The following is a 21,766-nucleotide window of genomic DNA, read 5'->3' on the forward strand; positions in this document are numbered from 1 at the left end:
GCTGGGAATAAAGGCGTGAGTCACCACAGCTGGTGGGACAGGGATTTTAAGTTTTAAAAAACTCTTCTGTGGAGCTTATGGTAGGTAATTTGCCTAAGAGTTGTAAAGCAGTGCAACACTAGGCGAGGGGCTATGTGTAGCTATTGAGGATTAAGGGATAGTGAAATGAACTTTAGGAACATTCTCAGCCATAAGCAAGAGCTGGATTCACACAACCAATTTTTCAAAAAAAATCAACTTAAGATACCCATAATTTGGGCACCTTTATAATTCATGATGAGAAAGCGCATATTAACTACATGTTTAAATATATTTTATTTCAAGTTAATATAACAGCCATGATTTGTTCATTTAAGTGAAATGCCTAGATAAAAACCTCAAGTGTCACTTGGCTAAAACGTTGGAGACAGTAAATGTAAGCCACTAGAGTAATGACTCTGGTTCTTTAGACTACTGCATGTACCTTACTGAAATACAGGAATGCACATTGATAAAATGCATAATGTCTTCACATGTCTCAATCCTCATTCCTCTTCCTTTCATGCCTCCCTGTAATGCCTCAGTATCCAATATAAAACTACAAAAACTACTGTTCTTTTGGTTTGAGTGGTATTTAATTAAGTTCTTTTGGTTTGAGTGGTATTTAATTAAAACTTCAAATCTATGTTTTTCCACAGTCCAGTAATTTATTTTAAACTTGAGTAATTTCAAATTCCACAAACAAAACTGAATAACAGCAATATTTTGTTTGAATTTCTCTCTTCTGTACACTCAGTGATCTAAAACACCACAATATCCAACATACACAAACCTCAGGGAAGGGTTAGTAAACACACACAAGATTGGAATCATGGTGCTCTTTGCTCCTGAATGGAATGGTCCCACAGAAAAAGCACAGAATACAGCACAACATAAGGGCACCTGTTACATATGAAGTGAGCAAAACATACTAGCATTTTCTATATGTATAATGGGGAAACCTGCATAGGTTAGAGGGCCTTTTATGCTCATTTAAAAATCAGGCAAGTTGTCTGTAACATTTTTCAAATAATCTGGAAAGCACTGCAATCCAGTGTAGGATGTGCTGATTAGTGTTGTCTTTGTTGGCATTGACAGTCTTGCATGGTCATATGCCAGTATTTTTGCTTTAGCTTTTCTTTGAATAAAACAGATTTAAATGCATTTAGACAATACATATTTGTAAGCTGTTTACATACACTAAATTTAAGAGATTCAATATTAGAGTTTCTTTGTTTCTTTAAACACTACAGAGTGCAAATCAGATTCTTCACAACAGATTAAATATTAAGCAGTTTAAGAATGAGGGGGAAGAAAAAAAGCCCAAGTGAATAAAACATTGAAACTATTCCCCTTCGAAAATAAATTCTAAAATGATGTGGAATGTGAAATAAGGTTTTAACATAGGTGATCCAAGTTTATAGTTAGAAACAAAAAGGAGTCCTTCATGAAATAAAGGTTACAAGAACACGTTGCCTGTTTCCCCCATTATAAACAGAGAAGTGGGTAGAGACGATGTTTCAGTACGAAAATAGATGACTACAGGATCAGCTTTTCATCTCACATGCTGTACCCAAAGCCAGGCTGTGGCTGTCCATACGGTGGTGCGGTATAACCATAACCAAAAGGTGCCTGGGGAGGGACGGCAACACTGGGTCCTGCTGTCAGCATCAGCTGGGGCTGACCTAAAGTAGAAGAAAATGAAAAGGAGCAGGGGCAGGGTGAGGAGGCAGGACAGACTGTTAGCATTTAGAACACCCCAATCTCCTCCACTCTAGCAACATAATCTCAGCCTCGAATGAGTTGTGTATGGGGGGCACATTTGATTGCTACAATTTTGGGAGGACAGTCTTACTCTAAGAAGGTTCCTACCTAAAAAGCCAACAAATAGTGCAGGGCCAAAGGCCAGAACTGCTTATGACTGAACACAATATGCCTGACACTGTATACTTGACACATACCTACATGCATATTACACTAAATGACACAATAAAATTAGCACAAGAAAACTTAGTTTTTAAAAAGACTTTTTTTTTTTTTTTCAAAGACAGAATCTTGCTGTGTTGCCCAGGCTGGAGTGCAGTTGTGCAATCTCGGCTCACTGCAACCTCTGCCTCCTGGGTTCAAGTGATTCTCATGCCTCAGCCTCCCGAGTAGCTGGGATTACGGGTGTGTGCCACCATGTCCAGCTAATTTTTGCATTTTTAGTAGAGACGGGGTTTTGCCACGTTGGCCAGGCTGCTCAAGTGATTAGCCCACCTTGCCCTCCCAAAGTGCTGGGATTATAGGTGTAAGCCACCATGCTTGGCCTAAATGACATGTTATTAACATAACTTTTACAGGTAAATTTCTGATTTAAACATGTCTAAATGGCAATGAAACCAAATTCATTTATAGATGATCCAGTACTAATTTAGAGACAGCAATTAAAACTAAGACACATTTGGGCCAGGCGCAGTGGCTCATGCCTGTAATCCCAGCACTTTGGGAGGCAGAGGAGGGTGGATCATGAGGTCAGGAGTTCGACACCAGTCTGGCCAATAGGTGAAACCCCGTCTCTACTAAAAATACAAAAAAAATTAGCTGGACGTGGTGGTGTGCGCCTATAATCCCAGCTACTCAGCACGCTGAGGCAGGAGAATCACTTGAACCCAGGAGGTTGCAGTGAGCCGAGATAACGCCACTGCACTCCAGCCTGGGTGACAGAGCAAGACGCTGTCTTGGGGGGGGCGGAAAAAAAGACACATTCAGACATTCTTTAGGTGTGAAATACATTAGAACATACACCCTCTATCAAATACTATGTTGACATTCTTTCTTACAAAGTTTAAATCGTTGTTGGTCATATACAGAAAACATGACCTGTAGAGAACTTGGCTTAGAGATGGAAAGCAAGTAACACCTCTCTACCCCTACAAAACAAATATTCTTAACCTCCCACTACAGTGTAAACCTAGATCAAGATTTCTCCTACACAAAGGACTTCATGTCTTTGCTTTTTGTGGTTAACAACCAAAGCTGTATTTAGCAAACAAATTAATTTTGGAAACCAATTTTATTTATTTTATTTTATTATTATTTTTTGAGACTGAGTCACACTCTGTCGCCCAGGCTGGAGTGCAGTGGTGCCATTTCAGCTCACTGCAGCCTTTGCCTCCCAGGTTCAAGCAATTCTCCTGCCTCAGCCTCCCAAGTAGCTGGGACTACAGGCATGTGCCACCACGCCTGGCTAATCTTTTGTATTTTTAGTAGAAACGGGGTTTCACCATGTTAGCCAGGATGGTCTCGATCTCCTGACCTTGTGATCTGCCCGCCTCAACCTTCCAAAGTGCTGGGATTACAGGCGTGAGCCACCACGCCCAGCCATAATGGTCATATTTTTATGTTCCCTCACCTGGTTACTGTGCTTCTACCTATACTCTTCAAAGTGATTGTTCAAATGAATCTGTTCACCAACTATGAAATGGAAAGGGGCAGTAATTCAGACATGTAGGTTTAAGAAGACATGAAACTGTCTTAAATATTCACTTGAGAGTTTGAAGATCCTATCTCTCTGGAAAGTTCTCAAATGGAAACTACCCAGTTATCTGCCCCAGTTAGAATTTAAAATGAGGATGTATTCTTTATGTAAAGCATACTAAAGACAGCCTGGGCATATTCTCTCATCTTTTGCTCTTTTGAAAATGGAATTCATCAGTATTTCTTTTTCACTAATTTATGAGCAGGTAATGAATGAGGGACCAGATGATAGGAAAGATTCATGTTATGATCTTAAATGACTGTTTTTGAGTTTTCTTGTATTTAGGATTATTTTAGTGAATAATATCAACACCTGCTTTACGACTTCTCAGAAACAAAAATTACAGAAAGCAGTATTTCTTAGCAAGCCTTCTGCACTTTAGAAGCTGCTTGTATTCTATTTTGAGGCACAGTCTCTAAATAATTAAATACTTATCTAATGAATTTTTTGAGGTTACAGAGAGAGATTACCATAAACAATGGGTTGTGTCTCTGTAGCTTGTTCTTCTTCTTTTCTCAGTGATTCTGAAGCATCTAATTTATCCACCTGGAGAAAAACACATCATGTTAATTAGCACCCCAAAAGTATTATAAACCTAGGTTTATGGCAGAAAGTGGAAAAGCCTTAGTATGTTAAATTCTGTCAAAATAAAACAGACTAGAAAGAACATTCTCAGGCCCCCTCAAATTCAATGGCAATGTTCATACTTCAGTCCAGGTGGTTTTCAGCACTGTCATTATAAACCCTCAGGAAGGAGGGATTTATAAATGCCATAAAAGCTCACGCCAGACTAAAACTGGGCATGCTAGGATGCAGCCTGAGGGAAGGAGAAAACGAGAAGGAACCACTTTTCAAATGAGGTTTAAAACTGATCAGAGGTAATAATGAACTCATGGTCTGGCAATACTTCCCTCCCCAGAGGAAATAGTATTCAAAAAAGTTAAATGAGCCTAGTGACTGGACAAGTACTTGTGCACAATAAGCTGTTTTTTTGCCAGTTGTGTATAGCTTCTGATGATATTGGTTATAGCTGCAGACTGAAGTTTAAGATTCAAGTGGCTCCATATTCAATCTTTTTGTATAAAGAAAGGCTGCATGTTTAATACTGTGTGTGCTCTGTTATCTAAGAAGTAATCAGTAAAGCCTGATCTTGTCCCAAAAATGTTCGCTTTTAATTAAGCCAAAAGTAAATGGCTACTATATGCTAACTACTCTTCAAAGTGGATAGTATCAGAAGTAATTCTGTAGAGCAGTCCAAATGTATTAGTGAAAGAAAGGAATTAGAATGCCTAGATCCTTCCACTGACTAGTTGTGTGACCTTGGCAAATCATTGCACTGGCCCTCAAATTTCCTTCTCTATATAATGAGAAGGTTGAACAAAATGATCTGCAGTTTCTTCCAGGCCTAACATGATTTGTTTCTGTAATTCTGTAATGAAATAGAGAGAAGTGACATTACAACACTGGGACTAGAGAATCTCCTTCACTATACAAATTCCATTGCCTTTTACACTATATTTGTCTTTCAATATTTAAAAGCTGGTCTCTCAACCAAAGCTTTATACTTGGTCTATCATTATAGCTAAGTAAAACTAAATTTCAAACCTCAATGTTATCTATTACTGGTGGTTTTCAAGGTCATAAATGTGCTGGATGAGATAGGGGGACCAAAGTGCAGGGGGGAACACTTTCTGAATGTTCACTGCATGTTCTTCAAAAAGGCAAATTGTGAAAAATCACTTCAGAAAAAAAAAACTTCAGTGGAAAAGTTTGTAAAATCCAGGTCCTAAAAAGATTCAGGCAGCACCTCATTTCTATTTGAAACTATTAAAAAAGTATCTTTCAGTCTTTGCATAGGCCATTAAGGTTAGGGCACTGTTTTACATTTAATTGTTTCATATTAAATACCACGAATATGAGTCTAATCCATCTTAATTTGTTAGGGAACTGAAAGTTTGAGAAAAGTAAGCCTAAGTAGGCTCCTTCAGATGAAATGTGGTTTTTCTAGCCTAGGAAGATGGATTAGTTTACTTCTATACACTATTATCCTATTTTATAGTCTAAATGATGGGTTACAAATTACCCTAATACCAAATTAAAGACTATTATGTAGTATAAGTACCAGATGAAATGCCCATTTTTTGGCATCCACACTTAGAACAAAAATTATTACATTTATAGAACTTAAAGCACAGCTCTGTGCCATCAAGGGTCAGATGGGGTTTTGCTAACTAACCAGTATTCAAGAATGAGCTATAGAAGTTATAAAGAAAAATACACGGATGTCTGTACATTAGTAACTTCTAAGAAGAAAAATGAAACAACCAAAAAGCCACCACTGCATAATACATTTCCTGACTTTCGAGGAAAAGAATCTGAAGTGAACATGTGTTTAAAAGTTAAGGTCTGAATCAGATGTTGAACACAGAAGTCCTATTAGAGAAGCACATGGAAGACTTAGAAGAGCTGGCAATATCACAATGCCCTGGCATACACATAGGAACTCTGGGCATAGGGGGAAGAATTCTGAAGGAATAGCATCAAGCTAAGCAAAAAATTCTGATTCTTCTATATGATGGGACAGCCTCTGGCACAGGGACTTTCAATTTTTGTTTCCACTGATCCAATTTAGATTGCTCAAAAAAAAAAAAAAAAAAAAAAAGCATAGAAGGCTTTTAAGAACACAAGCTTTTGTTAAGAGCTGTAACAAAAGTTTCTGATCCTTGGATTTAAAAAGAAAAATTACAGGTAAGCATGTCAATGAATTCAGTTCCATCTGTACTACTGAAAATTCACTAAAATGTAAAAGGCTTTTCCACAAAGACTGCAATATGCTGCAGAGGAAAAGTAACATGCAGTCAGTTATTTTGGTGTATGTGTGCATGAAAAAAAGGCAAAAGTACTGAAGCAAGAAGTGTGATCTGAAGATGACTTGCTATACAGGCTCTCAAGAAACACACACAGCCCACAGCAATGCTATAAGAGTTTCAAAAATAGTATGATGTAATTGCAATGACTGTTGTACATGCTCCATTTAAAACAATGCATAACACTGCAGTTCAATTACCTGTTTTTCACACACACGCTTTCTAACTGCCTTGCTTACTAGCTGCTGAAGGGTCTCACACACAATGCATTTTACTCAGGTTTGCCCTAAGTTCCAGTGGTGACTCCAGTTTGGTTCAACATAATCCCAAGGCATTGTCCCCCACCCAAATTATTTTCAATTTGTTTCAACTCTCCTTTACCTTCCCACCCTTTTCTAACCACAATTTGATAACAGACGTAAGTTTGTTTCATTCATATTGGGATGGAGACAAGCCAATGAAGGAAGCAGCAACCAAAAGGTGCCTGAATTTGACCTCCTTGGACAAGCCAACTGATAAATAGGAGAGCAAATTTTAGGTAGCTTCAGTGGTATGCCTTATTACAGAAAGTAGAAGTTAATACTTTGTTAAAAGTAATTCATGTTGCTTAGCAACAATTATAGCAAGCTTGGCTCTCGTGATTAAAAAGGTTTTGATTCCTCTTAAAAATGGACTAGCACCATAAGAACTGGACACCTGGAGAAACATGAGGAAAGTCTCTTCGGAAGCAGCTAGTATCTCTTGTATCTACTTTCAGCAAAAAATTAGTAAGAATCAAGAGATCAGAAACTGGATCACAGTCCTTCAATACCAAAAAAAAAAAAACCCCAAAAAGCCTTTTAGGGCATGTATATACATATATAAATTCAACAACTGTCAGGCAAGCTCACAAAGTAAAACCAGAGGCTGTTTTAATTTACTTCAAGTATTATGATAGTCCTATTAGGGTCCAGATACCCTGACAGGGAAGAGAAATTTCCTGTTACTTTGGAATTAATATGGAAACTCACCATACTCAGTTTTTCATAATATATTTAAGAGAGACTGTGAACCAACTACTGATTAGCCTCCTGCCCTTCCTAAAGCCTATTAGCCGATTAGTAGCAAACGTCTACTAATGTCCTACAGTTCTATTAAAGTTATGTTTCAAGGGACTTGCAGAGGCTTTAGTGAAAATTTATTGGGGGGAAAAAGCAGCAGCAGCAGTGTAGAAAAGGAAGGAAAAAAATCATGCAAATTCCTTAGACTTAGTTCTCCAGACTTAAAGATGGAAAAGAATCAACTTTCACCTTTTCCTTTATTGCATCAACCTGCAAAGGAATTCAGAAGGTGCAGCTTAGAAAAAAAATCAAATTCCATATTGAGCATAAAAAGGTAGAATCAGCAACAAAGGTTTAGGGAAGAAACATCTAACCACTAAAAAGGTATGAGAGAAGTGAAAATAAAGGGCATACTGGAAGCAAAATTTAGATTTTTCTGTAACTTCAAAGCTTACTGCAGAAGAATTTATGCTACAGTATGAAAGAAAGCAGCTTAATCACTAGTAAAATTTACAGCACTTAGGTTAACAGCAGCTTAGAGACAGGTCTCACAAGTTGGCATTATGTTTAAGAAGCTATTCTCATCTATGGCTAAAACATGTTGGCTAAGACAAGGCAACATGTTTTTTCTTACATTGAATACAGAAAATGTTAATTCTTTAAAAACTTGAAACAGACACAATGGTATCTAATTAAATGATATCCTGAGGAAAAATTCAGTGTAGTAGGGGTTGTTGGTAGTGCTCCCACTCCCCCTACCCCCGCCTTAACTCAGGCAGGCTGAAGGAATCAGTTGGGAGAGTCTGATTTTAATCATGTTTTTTGCTTTGACAAAAAGGATCCTCTAAAACCATTTAAAAATGTTCTAGAGAGAGAAAGCTAGTAACTGCTGAAGACAGAGTGAGTAAATTCTTATATCAAAAAGGGACACTAAGATGAATAGTGAATTTTACAAGGCAATTAGACCCCCAGCTTGTTTATGTGTTCACCTCCTATGATATTTTTAAATCAGGGGTTAAACTATCAAAAAAAATTGTGAAGATTAAAAGGATGTTAAGAATATACATGCAGCTTCCCCAGGGGAAACAGGCATAGACATCACTAAAGTCAGGAGCCAACCAAATAAAAGGGAATCTACAATACTAGTTATGATTATTTGAGTTACAAGAACTGAGTTTGAGAAAAATGCGACTTTGAAATAAAATTTATCGAATAGTTTTTAAAATAAAAAAACAAAATATAGATTATTTTCACAATCATAAATACACTGAGGGTAAACAGCTACATTTGAGTTCCCCTTCCAAACAGTGTCATTTATCAGCTATTAAAAATTTTTCAAAAGAACAGGAATATTTTATGATCGACTAAATGACTTCTACTAAATAAAAAAAATTAAAAAAATTAATGTGCATGTAGAATTTTACATATCTGCAAGAAAACTACTTCTGAATACACTTAGAAGAGTCATTACCTTTGTCAAGTATTCCTTCATGACCTGGATGAAATAGGGCATGGCAAAATCCATGATATTGTGCCTCCATGCAGTTTCTAGGACAACATCTGGCCTTAAAAGATCGTAACAGGTAAACAGACAAGCTCCAAAGCACTCTCTTTTTTCTTCCTGCAAAAACCACTGCAGGAGTTCTTCAGCCAACTCAGTATCTTTAGATTCAGAAGCATACTGCATTGCATCCTATTCAAAGAAAATAGTGAAAGTCAAAAAACATTAGACCCAACATACTAAACTAGTAAACCAAGAAAAACAATGGAACCTTTCCAATATAAATCTGGTTTTGCAAGGGGGAAAAAAGCCTCCTAGTTGTATCATTTAAATTAAAATTTTCAAAGAACAGATAAGCTAAAGGCCTTTTTTTCCCCCCAAACAAGTTTGACCTTAACATAAGAGAGCCCCTAGAATCAAGAAATCCATTAACTTAAATTGCCTTAAAGTCAGTTCTCATATTCACAAAACCAATACTTTTATTTATAGAAATCACTTGTAACATCATTTTAGGCCTGGTTTAACAGCCCCCGCCCCGCAACTTTATCAACCTTGTAAAGGCTGTCTTTCTTGCACAGCTCTACACTCTGTTTCCAGCGATTGTTGCCTTTGAAGAGATAAGCAGCAATTCTCCTGAACTCAATGAGTTCATGTTTTTCCAAACGCTGAGCAAGCGAGATATTGTCAAAGTTGTCATAAGCATCTATTGATGTTCGCAGAGCCTTAAAAAAAAAAAAGCCATCCAAATGCCAGATCAGTATTTTGTTTAACATTATATTCCGTCCTCGATCAATGAGCCCCTTAGATGGTAGGTAACATGTAGTATGACACCTAGATTCAAGCATCAAAAGGTGTTTTTTCACCTTACCTAAAGATAACATTTTCTCCAAGATATTTCAGTATCAAGGACTAACATACGGCTATGAAACTGACGAGATTTCTAATTTGGAGGGCAAGTTTTGTTTTTTTTTTTTTTTGAGATGGAGTCTCCCTCTGTTGCCCAGGCTGGAGTGCAGTGGTGACACAATCATGGCTCACTGCAACCTGCCTCTAGCATTCAAGCGATTCTCCTGCCTCAGCCTGCCAGGTAGCTGGGACTACAGGCACGTGCCACCACACCCGGCTAATTTTTTTTTGTATTTTAGTAGAGACGGGGTTTCATTGTGTAGCCAGGATGGTCTCGATCTCCTGACATCATGATCTGCCCGCCTCGGCTTCCCAAAGTGCTGGGATTACAGGCGTGAGCCACCGCGCCTGGCCTGGAGGGCAAGATTTTATTCCCTAGAGAAACTTCTGATAAAACTCAGCATGGCAGCAGTAAGATCTGCATGCACGGAGCCTCAAAGAAAATCAAGAGAGAGAAAAAAAGGCAAGGAGCTTAAGCTTCACTCTACTTGACTTTTGCTTATGCGAAATCCTTCGTAAGATAAAGTTTATACAAATACTAATAAAACAGTAGGAAAGAAAAATGGTGAATATAGTTAATATCAAATAAATTTTATGAACTAGTTAAGTGATCAAAGACATTTTTGACTCTACCTATAATCTAGATGTTAGAGATAAAGTAATCATATCTTTTTTCAAAAGCAGTATCTTATACAAGATCTGAGCAAAATTCTGAAAACTTGGCACTTAATTAGAAGTAAGATTTATCAATCCTGAAACCTTACTAAATTTAGATCCTAGGAATGCAAGCAACTACTGTTTACAATCCTAAATGATAATGGCGTTTTTGAAAAATGGGAAAATGTAACTTTATGAGTCTTAAGATTATGTGCAAGAATCAAAAGGTTTTACCTGATAATCTTCTTCTGTAATAAAGAGGTTGTTTAATGATTCATTCACAGATTTGTTGTTATGGTTCTGAACTGAACGCAAATATGGTTTCACCAGTGGTAGCTGTTTAACCTTTAAAATAAAGAGTTTGTTACAAATATAGCACATTATTGAAGTCCCAGGGACAAAAGTTATCCTAATATGTCCTAATTCCTTGCTATGAAGCTTTGGTTTAAAATTATTACTTTACCTTGCTGAAATAATTGACTGCACGAGTGTGATCCAACCGTGGAGACAGCACCATCAGCAAATCATTTAACAACAGAGGCTTGAATTCTAAATAGAACTGTATTGCTCTATAGTATAGTTCCACATTGGCAACCTATAATGGGAAAATCCATATATAAGTCAGTTACTTCCTAATGAGCTTTCTCCTTCTGAATCCTTTATCTTCTGAAGAAAGTACACACCTTGGTAATGATATCTTTGAACTGCCCTTCTTTCCAGGCATCAGTTGGATGATTCATCATGGTAATTATGGCATTATCATATTCTTCATACTTGTCATACAAAAACACCAGTTCTGCCCAAAGATGAGCTTGTTCTGCAGCTCTTAGCACCTGCATAAGAAAGACTTAATTGCTTTAGATATGAGTCTAGCTAACAGCCTTAAAAAGAATAAGATATTTTGAAGTATTAGTTTTAACTACACAGTTGCTTCACTGTGTTACAATGACTGGTTACCTTGGGAATATTCACTCTAGACCAGAACAGCTCCAGGTGCTCCCTCATTTTCTGAGGCTTAAATTTAGAGTATAGAATAGCTAATTCAGTAAACATTCCCATGTGAGCTCGCTCAAGTCCCAGTGCTGCTTCCAACATGGTAATCAGCTCTTCAAAATAGCCACGATCCTGAACAAGAGAAATGTGCAGTTAAAGAGTATCTATGGTAAAAGATCTCAGGTCATATAAAAGTTTCTTGTTAATTACCTGATAGTAGTTGATAAGTTCTTCTAATTCATCTGCGTGTACAACAATATGAAGTCCACACATCTGAGCAAGACGGAATTCTTTCCCATCTACACAGGCGAAGCAGACCTAGAATAAACATTTCCTTTCTGTGAACTCAAATGCAAACATGGCTAGTTGTTTAAACTAATGTTTACAGAGCGTTTCTTTAATTCTTCACTCAAACTTGGGTTTAGATTACCTCTTTCCATGTTCGAGTACTGTTAGCTTTCCTAGCCCCATCAACAGCTGCCTGATATTCACCCAGGTGAACCAGGGTAGATGCCAAACGTCCAAAATTGGAAACATTATTGTACAACAACTTAGCAGCATCATACATTTTTTCATCATAACAACGGTCACCAACCTGGAAAAAAAAAGGTAACGCATATTCAGTAAGATATTAGTGTGAGCTTAATCCTCTTTTCATATTCATACCTTCACACTGAGAAATAATTTGTTTTCCTGTAGATTTTTCCTTGGAATTCTTCAGTTATGATGTTTTGATCCTACCAAGCTAATCAAGTAGCCCAACTAGTTTTTCTTAAATCTGAAAAGGAAACCCACTTGTTGGATATGAGCATTATTTGGTCCATTGATAAATTCTTCTAACTCTGCAAGGCGGTTTGTTTTAGCCAGCGCAAATATCAATTCTGTCTCCACATAGGACTCTCGAGCCTTCTTACGGGCCATCTGCAAGTACTTCACCAGTTCTTCCCAGTTTCCTAAGTATAGAAAAAGAAAAAATATATCCAAACACTAACATCCCAGTTTACCTTTCACCCAAGTAAATGAAAATTGCTCATTTCCTTTTCAAGGAAACATGGATAATGACAAATGTAAACTGTGCAATATTTCACTTCTGTATTATCAAAGACCAAATGAATAGAAGAATTCTCTTTTTCCTTAAAGTTGTAAGATTAGAGGATTATCAGGATTTTATGAGACTTCAAAAACAGAAAATTTATCTTCCCCACTTGTAAGTTTTGTGAACTTACAAATTCACAAAATACAGCCTCTTTTTATCTGGACTAAGATGGAGTACTAAAAGTTTTCACAGGAAACCATGCAGTATCCAACTCTTCTACAATTCAGAACAGACAGATATCTTAATGCTTAGCTTAATCATTTTGTGAGGTCTCAATACATAAGGTAAGAAGTCATACCACTAGTATTGGCAGCCTGAACAACTTCCATGTAGGAGGAAGGATCGTCTGCTTTGATATAAGAATCAATGGCTTCTTTCACCATTCCTTTCTGCAACTGGGCTTTTGCAAGTTGACTCCAGACCGCAGGTTCATTGCAACGTTCAGCAAACTCATATGCCCGATCCAAGTTTCCAATATGTTCAATTAAGACCTAAGTACCCAAGTTTGAAATTGGGGTTAGAGTAAAATCAATCCTACCCAGAGCAATTACATTTAAGCTGTTAGTATTTTATTGCTCTTCTATTGCCATAGGAACAAATTAGGCCCACCCTCACAGGACAGTGCATACACTGAATGAGTAGAAGACATTACATTTAGTAATTCAACTTAGGTAATCTAAAGATTTACCTGAACTGCTGAAGTATTGACATCAAATTTCCGGAAAATGGCAAATGCTTCTTCAAACAGCTCATTGCTGATGGCGATATTGGCAATATCTGGGGCATCATAATTATCCAAGCGGTTAATATACTCCATAACACGTGTACGGTCAGCTTTAATTGCGGTGAGGATAAGGAGGTTTTGCAGATTCCTTTAAGAAACAAAAGAATATTTTAAATGCAATATTTTAAGTTTATCAGACATAAAAAAAAAACCACTGTGACTAATAGAGAGGTTTTTGTCTCAAGAGATAGAGTGAAGGAGGGGGGATATTAGAAGAGTGAGAATTCAGGCAACTTTCTCTGATCTTTTTGTTCCTTCCCAAAACTGATGGGCCATTATTAAAGACTGACAATAAACAGCCAATGGATCCCTCTGAAAGCATACCTGTGTTCACTGAATACAGAGTTATCAAGGACAATTTTCTCCAGCAGTTCAATCAGTTCATTAGGAAGGTCTGCAGTCATGAAAGCCTTGACAGTTACTGACACTTCTTCAGGGTCCTGAGTCTCAGACAAAGCTGTTTGTACAACCTACAGAGGATATATGGGACATAAGTATTGAGAATCAAGTTGGTTTTAAATAAGGATAAGTTGGCCTCTCATTAGAAAACTTGAAATAGGCAGAAAAGAATGAAGTAGGAAAAAGACCTTTAAATTTACACACAGAGGTCTTTCTACACAAATCTATACAATATGTGTAATTCTACTCTCTTGAAAAATTACTCTAATTATATAATTTCTATCTTTTCCCTGATTAAAACATTATCCAGACTAGCAATCATCATTATCACTTTGGTGGCTACACATAATTCAAAATTCAACTACACAGATGTGGAACTATAGTATCAGTAATTCTTCTAGTTTTGCCTATTTGCATGGCTTTCTAGATGCTGCAATGATTTCCAACCACCCCCTCTCCACATCCTTCCCCTAGGAAGCTTTGTAACTAGTTGGAATGTTCCTTAGAAATGCTTCCTAGGAAAGGAATGAAATATTAATAGCCTTCAACCTATTTGTTTCCAAAATGTTTTATTTATACTTATTTCAGGAGAATATTAAGACTCATTATTAACAACCCTTCAATTTTTAGAGCTTTTAAAATATGTTGTCTATTTTATTTAGGTATAAAAGCCCATCTCATGTGCAGTTCTATACTTCTTGTTAGTAAGATATAACAGATGCACTTGGTCTTTTGTATTTTCTCTTATCCTTATCTTTTGCTGACTTATTGTCTTGAAGTTTCCAATCAATTTAGCCACTTCTTAGGCGTTAATAGCAATCCTTACTGTTTAGTTTGTTATTTTCCTTTTAAACTATGATGAACCGAGAGAGTTTTATGTAATTAAGTCATGTCTTTTAGGATGTGTTTTCGTTTTTTTTGATACAGTCTCGCTTGTCACCCAGGCTGGAGTGCAATGGCGTGATCTCAGCTCACTGCAACCTCCGCCTCCCAGGTTCAAGCGATTTTCCTGCCTCAGCCTCCTGAGTAGCTGGGATTACAGGCGCGTGCCACCATGCCTGGCTAATTTTTATATTTTTAGTAGAGACGGGGTTTCACCACGTTGGCCAGACTGGTCTCGAACTCCCGACCTCAGGCAATCCGCCCACCTCGGCCTCCCAAAGTGCTGGGATTACAGGCGTGACTGCACGCAGCTTATTTTTCTTAATGTATGTTATATACATATTTATACTTATATAAATTTACATTAATTTATATATAACGTAATCAATTTACATTCATTATATACAAATGAATGTAAATTGAATGTATATAAATTTTAATTTCCTTCTACTTTGTATTGCTTTCTCTCCTAGTTAAATATGATCCATTTGAGTATATGATGAGGGGATTGTATCCACAGTTAAAAATGTATAATTTTTACTGACAGTCATAAATATGTTTGCCAATGTTACCTGGTCAATTAGGGGTCTCCTGTAAGGATTGCTTTCCAGCAGCACGCTGCCCCACAATTCTGGATCCTTTCGACGTACCAGGTAGCGAGAAAGACTTTTGAAGAGGGAATTCTCATTGCAAACCTAAAGAAGATATGACAGATCAATTTCAAGGTAAAAAGTAAAAGACTTTTTATAGCATTTTAGAGGTTATTTCCTATTGTTTAAACTCTGTTTATTGATAATCTTACTGATATTGGACCTACTTTTGGACTTTGATTCACGTACCAGTAATATACTGTTTTAATTATACAGGCTTTGTAATATACAATTTAACATCTGGTAGGACTAGTCCACTTTTACATTTTTCAGTGTTTTACTAGCTGTTCTTGTGTGTTTATTTTTCCATGTGTATATGCACATGTATGTACATAAGTGAGCATATGTATGTACATAAATATAACTATTTCCTAGCTCTGACCACTGAAAGATCTTAGAAGCAAATATACCTAAGCTCAGATCTTGACTTCTAGTATTTTCAGAAAATAGGAGTCTTGCTCTGTTGTCCAGGCTGGAGAGTGCAGTGTTGTGATCGTAATTCACTGCAACCTTGACCTCCTGGGCTCAAGTGATCCTCCTATCTCAGCCTTCTGGGTAGCTTCGAACCAAGTGCATGGTACCTCCCCCAGCTAATTATGTAATTTTTTGTAGAGACGGGCTCGCTATGTTGCCCAGGCTGGTTTCAACTCCTGGGCTCAAGTGATCCTCCTGCCTCAGCCTCCCAAAGTGCTGGGATTCTAGGAGTGAGCCACTCACCTGGCCCAGATCTTGATTTCTAATACCATGCCCCAGTAAAAGGTTCCCTAGAGAAATGACTGACTCCAGGGCTGCAGAAGGTACAAAATGAGCTTGGTGTATTGTGTGCCAGAAAATAAGTTAAAATGCTCAAAGAACAATGAGCCCATGACACAAAGACACAGACTGAAGATGTTCTCACCAGCTGGGACAATTTGAGCATCAAAATAAAAAGTAATGGATTGCACCCCATCGAATAAAATCCAAGAGTTCATGAATGCATGAGTGTTAACTGACAAATGTGGAGAAACTGCTAGAGTTTGAAAATTTTTCATTTTGCAACCAACACATTAAGAATGTTTTAAGCAAGAATCAACATGCTGGGCCGGGCGCGGTGGCTCACGCCTGTAATCCCAGCACTTTGGGAGGCCGAGACGGGCGGATCACAAGGTCAGGAGATCGAGACCATCCTGGCTAACACGGTGAAACCCCGTCTCTACTAAAAGTACAAAAAAAACCTAGCCGGGCAAGGTGGCGGGCGCCTGTAGTCCCAGCTACTCGGGAGGCTGAGGTTGGAGAATGGCATAAACCCAGGAGGCGGAGCTTGTAGTGAGCCGAGTTCGCGCCACTGCACCCCAACCTGGGTGACAGAGCAAAGACTCCGTCTCAAAAAAAAAAAAAAAAGAATCAACATGCTAAATTAAGGGAGGGGGTAAGAGGATATTTGCATGGTCTTAAGTGTCTACTTACAGACTGTTTAATATCTGCAAGAGGGTAATAATTATATAATAAAGAAATGTTACAACTTGATAAAAACTGACAAAGGGGACAAATGAACACTGCGTGCTTCTGGATATAATACCATGAGAAAAAAACAAACCACCACTGAAGCAGTATTCTGGGTGGAAATGTATAATCTAAATCTAACCTTCAGGAACCATTAGAGGAATCAAAATGAGACACATTCTATTTTTTAAAAAGAGACTTTACATTTAAATGAAATATAGAGAATAGGCGAATCCATAGAGACAGAGTACAGTCTGGTGGTTGTCAGGGGCTGGGAGGAGGGGGTATGTGGAGGAACTGTTTAAGGAATACAGGATTTCCTTTTGAAGTGATGAAAAATTGGAACTAGATAAAGGTGATTATATAACATTGTAAATGTACTGAATGTCACTGAATTGTTCACTTTAAAATGGTTAATTTGATGTTGCTTTAAATTTCACCTATATAAAATAGTTACAAATAGAAAAAGCAACTATCTGTTTACAAAAATATCAGTGTCATAAAAAACAAAAGACTGAAGAACCATTCCAGAGTACAGGAGACTAAAGAGACATGAAAACTACATGTCATATATAACCTTAGACTAGAGGGGAAAAAACTGCTACAAAGGACATCATTGGTTAATTGACACAACTAGAATAGAACAGATTTTTAAAGGTATCCTGTCAATGTCAAACTGACTGAAGCTGGTACATTTCATGTGGTTAATGAAATAGAATATCCCTATTCTTAGGCCATACACTCTGAAGGGGTATAAGGCCATGATGCATTCAACTTATTCCCACGTGGTTAAAAAATAATAGATGTGTGTAACATATACGTATCAATGGTGTGCCTGCGTGTAAGAGTGTGAGAACACAAATGGTAAGGCTAATGGGGTTAAAACATTAACAAGTCAATCAGAATAAAGGGTATATAGACTTTATCCACTATTTGGGCACTTTCAGATTCACAATTATTAGCAAATAAAGTTTTTAAAAAGCACCCACTGTCCCCAAATGTCCCATATTACCTAAAATCACCCTGAACCTCTCATATAACAGGTTTTAAAAAATGCAGCTTTTTTACATATTCAGCTGGCAGTACTCACATTAATAAGTTCCAGATCACACTGGCCACGTTCATAAGCAACACAGGCCAGATGTGGATCTCTCTTCTCACAATACTTTCCAACAACGCGACTGTCATAGTAGGGATTTTCACGAAGAAATCTCTCCGGGTTGTTATTACTGTCTATGTAGATTTTGGCTAAGGCATTGTGAGTAGCAGGCTCCTCACAGCCCTCATGAATTCTGGCCTCTAGCCAAGGCAGAAGCAGTTTCAATCTAGGAAAAATGGGAAAAAAACCTCACACACACATACTGCATTATAAATAACACACTCTTGACATGCTAACTATGTAAATACCTTATGGTCTACAACGTGCTTTCACTTTCACATACTTTTTTTCCCCTTGAGTACTGCTACATTGCCCAGACTGAAGTGCAGTGGCTATTCCAGCCATAATCATTGTACACTACAGCTTTGGGCTCAAGTGATCCTTGGACTCAAAAGATGATTGAGTTGCCCAAGAATAAAAAGAAGGTATATAAAGCTATTTTCACTCTCCCAGATTTATCTGCTATATGATATACCTAACCTGCTTACATCTGAATAAAAGATTAGAGAGTCACACAGTGTCCTTTCTTTATAACACGCAAAATATCTAGACCTTAGGAAATTTTGTTTATGGATAGAATGGGGAGGTGATATTATATAGGCCAGATTATCTGAGAGTTCTTTCAGCTCTTAACACAGTTAACTTACAGCATTACCTACAGCCAAACCCTAAATACATACTGGGAATAAAATCTGGTAGCTTTAGAAGCTCTGGGTTTAATGGTTGTAGCTGTCATATAAACACTCCATCAAGGAGCACAGTTTTGCTATACTATAGCTTGTTTTGGTAGTCCTGATGACCATGCCTGCTTTTATTTTTATTTTAAAGCCAGGGTCTTCTGTTGCCCAAGCTGGAGTGCAGTGGTGGGAACATGGCTCACTGCGGCCCTGACCTCCTGGGCTCAAGCAATCCTCTCACCTAAGCCTCCCTAGAAGCTGGGACTACAGGCACAAGCCACCACGCCTGGCCCAAGCCTCTTTTACCAATGATTTAACATTAAAAGTAGCCAAAGAAAAAGCATTATTCTGTTATTTTGTCTACCAGTTCACATGGTTATTATGAACACTCCCATTAGGGAGAAGACAATTTTAATAAATAGAGGCGAATATCCAGCTCCTAAAAACATGCGCAATCCAAGATGTGCCATGTCAACTTAAGGAATAAAAATTAGCTAAGGCATGTCTAGACTAGTGACTTAGAGGTGAATCTAGCTTTTCACAATATAATTTGTCACTTAAAGACTAAATTATCTAACTGTAACTGCCATTTGCTTGGAATATGCAATAAGATTATTTTCAGGTAATAGATTTAAGACTCAACTGAATCTCTTATTAAATGTTAAATTGTTATGACATGAAATTACTTGAAACTAGGCGCAAACCTTTAAGTCAGTATTAACTGTATATCTCTATTAACCTTAAATGCAAAATTTTTCCATGTTTGAAACATTCTAATATAAATTCTAAGAATATAATTAGTAGATCACCTATACCAACTCAGGTTAAAATGAAATCCCACAGACTTTCTTAATTTCTTCTTATATAAACAGCAGAACTTCCCACTAGCATACCACCTCACCACCCTCATTTACATCAGTACTTCCTAAACACTAGTTCCTCAGAATGTTCCAGCTAAAAAAAGACTTCATAGTCTGTAAGTTTTAGAAGCACTTACACTATATTCTATTGGAAATCCATATGATCATGTATTATCATGTTAAGGTACTATAAATTAAACATCAGTTGAATTCAAGAGTTGCACGGGGAACTCTTTTGCCTCATACTTAAATAAACACCACGCTATTTGTTTTTATTAAGCAGCTTTCTCAGGTTGGAAACACCACACTATTGATCAGTAAATAATTAGTTGTTAAATACATAGGTATCACACCTAACTAAACAGGAGACTTAGTACATAGTTTATATTAAAAACACATAAAGTCAAACTACATAGCTGTAATTATAAACATGCCAAAAAAAAGGATCAACCAGGTTAACAGATATGCTATGACAGCTATAATGTTTCAGAAAACAGATTTTTTTTGGGCGCTATTAGCTAGCTTATCACCTCTACGTGAGGTGTCTTCAGGAAATTATTCTCCACGTGTTGTTGAGTAGTTTTGGAACAACTGACTACCTATATTTTTATCTATTGCCATGCTAAGAAAGAGTAACTTATCCCCGTTAAAATGGTACTACACCTGTTTCTTTTTTCAACCTCAGCAACAAGCTCATCAGTAGAGAATTGACCTCTTACAACAAGAATCAAGTTTTTTATGACATCTTCAGAACAGTCAACATCAAGTAATCCTCCAATAACCACAGGAAGTCGACTTGGATTCACCTGTGGTTAAAAAAAGTAGAAGAATGTCACTGTTATTAAAAGCAAAGAGGAATTAGAAAAAAATAAAACCATTTATCTCTATCACTTTTAAGCTCAGTTTTTCTTTAAGTTCAGTTTTTAAATTCAGTAATAAACTGAGGGTCTAAATTTGCAACTAGATAGAAGAATTCAGCAGGAGGTCCGGCTAAAAGCAAGACTTCATGGTTTAATAAGTATTGAAAGCACATATACTATATTCTCTATTAGGTACCCAAGCATTGTTCCATATGATAAATAAGTCCAAAGAAACTACAGTCAAAGATGACTATGCAAGACTATCTAATTAAAAGGCTCCCATGATAGCAATACTGCCTGTTTCTACAGTTAGAAGGTGAAGTATCTAATAGCTGTATTTAAGATGGTTTGAAAACTCTGCTTTAGAGTCTAGGGCTTCTACATGGATACCTCAAGGCCTATCAAGTTAGTAGGGCCGTAGGCCACCCAACTTTTTCAACAATAGCAGTTCTATTCTTATATTTTACACACTTGGCAAGCATTTCTTTTCCCCTTCCCTGAGTCGGCTTGCTAGGAAAGCATGTAGAATTTTATGGGGAAAAAAGTATTAAAAGCAGCTGGGCATAGTAGTATGCACCTGCAGTCCCAGATACTTGGGAGGCTAAGGCAGGAGGATTGCTTGAGCCCAGGAGATTAAGGTTAGAGTGAGCTATGATTGTGCCACTGTATTCCAGCATGGGTGACAGAGCAAGACCCTGTCTCAAAAACAAAAACAAAAAAACCCACGTTAAAAGCTGCAGACCACTCTTATTGAGCACAGAGTTTCAAAAGGATTTCCAGAATATGAGAAATGAAATCTACAGTAAGATTATACCTTTACATTACCTACATACTTACCTTCTGTACATATATCTCTATATACTTTTGAAGATTATTTCTATATAAATAGAGCACCAAATCATGGACAAAGTCAAATCGATCACATACAATGATAAGTGGTAGCTGATCTGTTAGTTTCGCTTCCTGAAAAAAAGACAAACAAAAGGAAGCTTTAACTTTCTCCTTCTATGAGGTATCGAATCTATGTAAAATATGAGAATCTGTTCTACACTAACAAGAGAGGCTCACACAAGCATGGCTCTTCTGTTAAAGAAAGAACGTCCCAATAGTTGAGTGTGTACATCCCAGTTTCAGTAAATTTTTACTAAGCAATACTTGGATTCACACAGCAAGATACCAGGTCCTTCCCATACACACCCTTTACCAGAAGACAAGAGTAACAAATTAAGATACCTGAGCCAGCAGTAGCTCTCAGATGAGAGCCACTCATCTGAGAGTCACCACACTGGGACTTTCATTGGTAGTCACATTTCCATTGTATTTGAAATCAACTTAATAATTATAGTCACATTGTCAAACATATGGCATAAATGGCTCACATTTGTTTCAAACTAATGATTTTCTATCCCTCCCCA

At 37.3% G+C, this 21,766-nt stretch overlaps 1 protein-coding gene and 1 long non-coding RNA gene across 3 annotated transcripts in view; one reads left to right on the forward strand and one right to left on the reverse strand.

Annotated features, from left to right (window-relative positions):
* Window positions 1-666: 666 nt before the first annotated feature.
* CLTC (clathrin heavy chain) overlaps window positions 667-21,766 on the reverse strand; it is a 74,987-nt gene continuing 53,887 nt past the window's right edge. Inside the window, exons 15-33 of one of the 2 annotated variants that reach the window (XM_005583871.4) lie at window positions 21,189-21,314; window positions 20,155-20,297; window positions 17,886-18,120; window positions 15,236-15,358; window positions 13,707-13,852; window positions 13,287-13,470; window positions 12,897-13,089; window positions 12,298-12,455; window positions 11,933-12,097; window positions 11,713-11,820; window positions 11,467-11,634; window positions 11,193-11,342; window positions 10,973-11,104; window positions 10,744-10,854; window positions 9,498-9,668; window positions 8,917-9,138; window positions 7,695-7,715; window positions 4,009-4,084; window positions 667-1,703 (exon numbers count right to left, since the gene is read on the reverse strand). In XM_005583871.4, the coding sequence (XP_005583928.1) occupies window positions 1,579-1,703; window positions 4,009-4,084; window positions 7,695-7,715; window positions 8,917-9,138; window positions 9,498-9,668; window positions 10,744-10,854; window positions 10,973-11,104; window positions 11,193-11,342; window positions 11,467-11,634; window positions 11,713-11,820; window positions 11,933-12,097; window positions 12,298-12,455; window positions 12,897-13,089; window positions 13,287-13,470; window positions 13,707-13,852; window positions 15,236-15,358; window positions 17,886-18,120; window positions 20,155-20,297; window positions 21,189-21,314 (2,757 nt within the window). In that variant the 3' untranslated portion in view covers window positions 667-1,578. The remainder of the gene's footprint in view (window positions 1,704-4,008; window positions 4,085-7,694; window positions 7,716-8,916; window positions 9,139-9,497; window positions 9,669-10,743; window positions 10,855-10,972; window positions 11,105-11,192; window positions 11,343-11,466; window positions 11,635-11,712; window positions 11,821-11,932; window positions 12,098-12,297; window positions 12,456-12,896; window positions 13,090-13,286; window positions 13,471-13,706; window positions 13,853-15,235; window positions 15,359-17,885; window positions 18,121-20,154; window positions 20,298-21,188; window positions 21,315-21,766) is intronic. The other variant, XM_005583872.4, reaches the window with a different exon arrangement.
* LOC135967843 (uncharacterized) lies at window positions 15,248-20,381 on the forward strand. Its single transcript, XR_010582132.1, has 2 exons — window positions 15,248-15,388; window positions 20,177-20,381. It is a non-coding gene; the product is annotated as an uncharacterized lncRNA (long non-coding RNA).

The sequence above is a fragment of the Macaca fascicularis genome, chromosome 16, assembly GCF_037993035.2.
Source record: "Macaca fascicularis isolate 582-1 chromosome 16, T2T-MFA8v1.1".
NCBI lineage: Eukaryota > Metazoa > Chordata > Mammalia > Primates > Cercopithecidae > Macaca > Macaca fascicularis.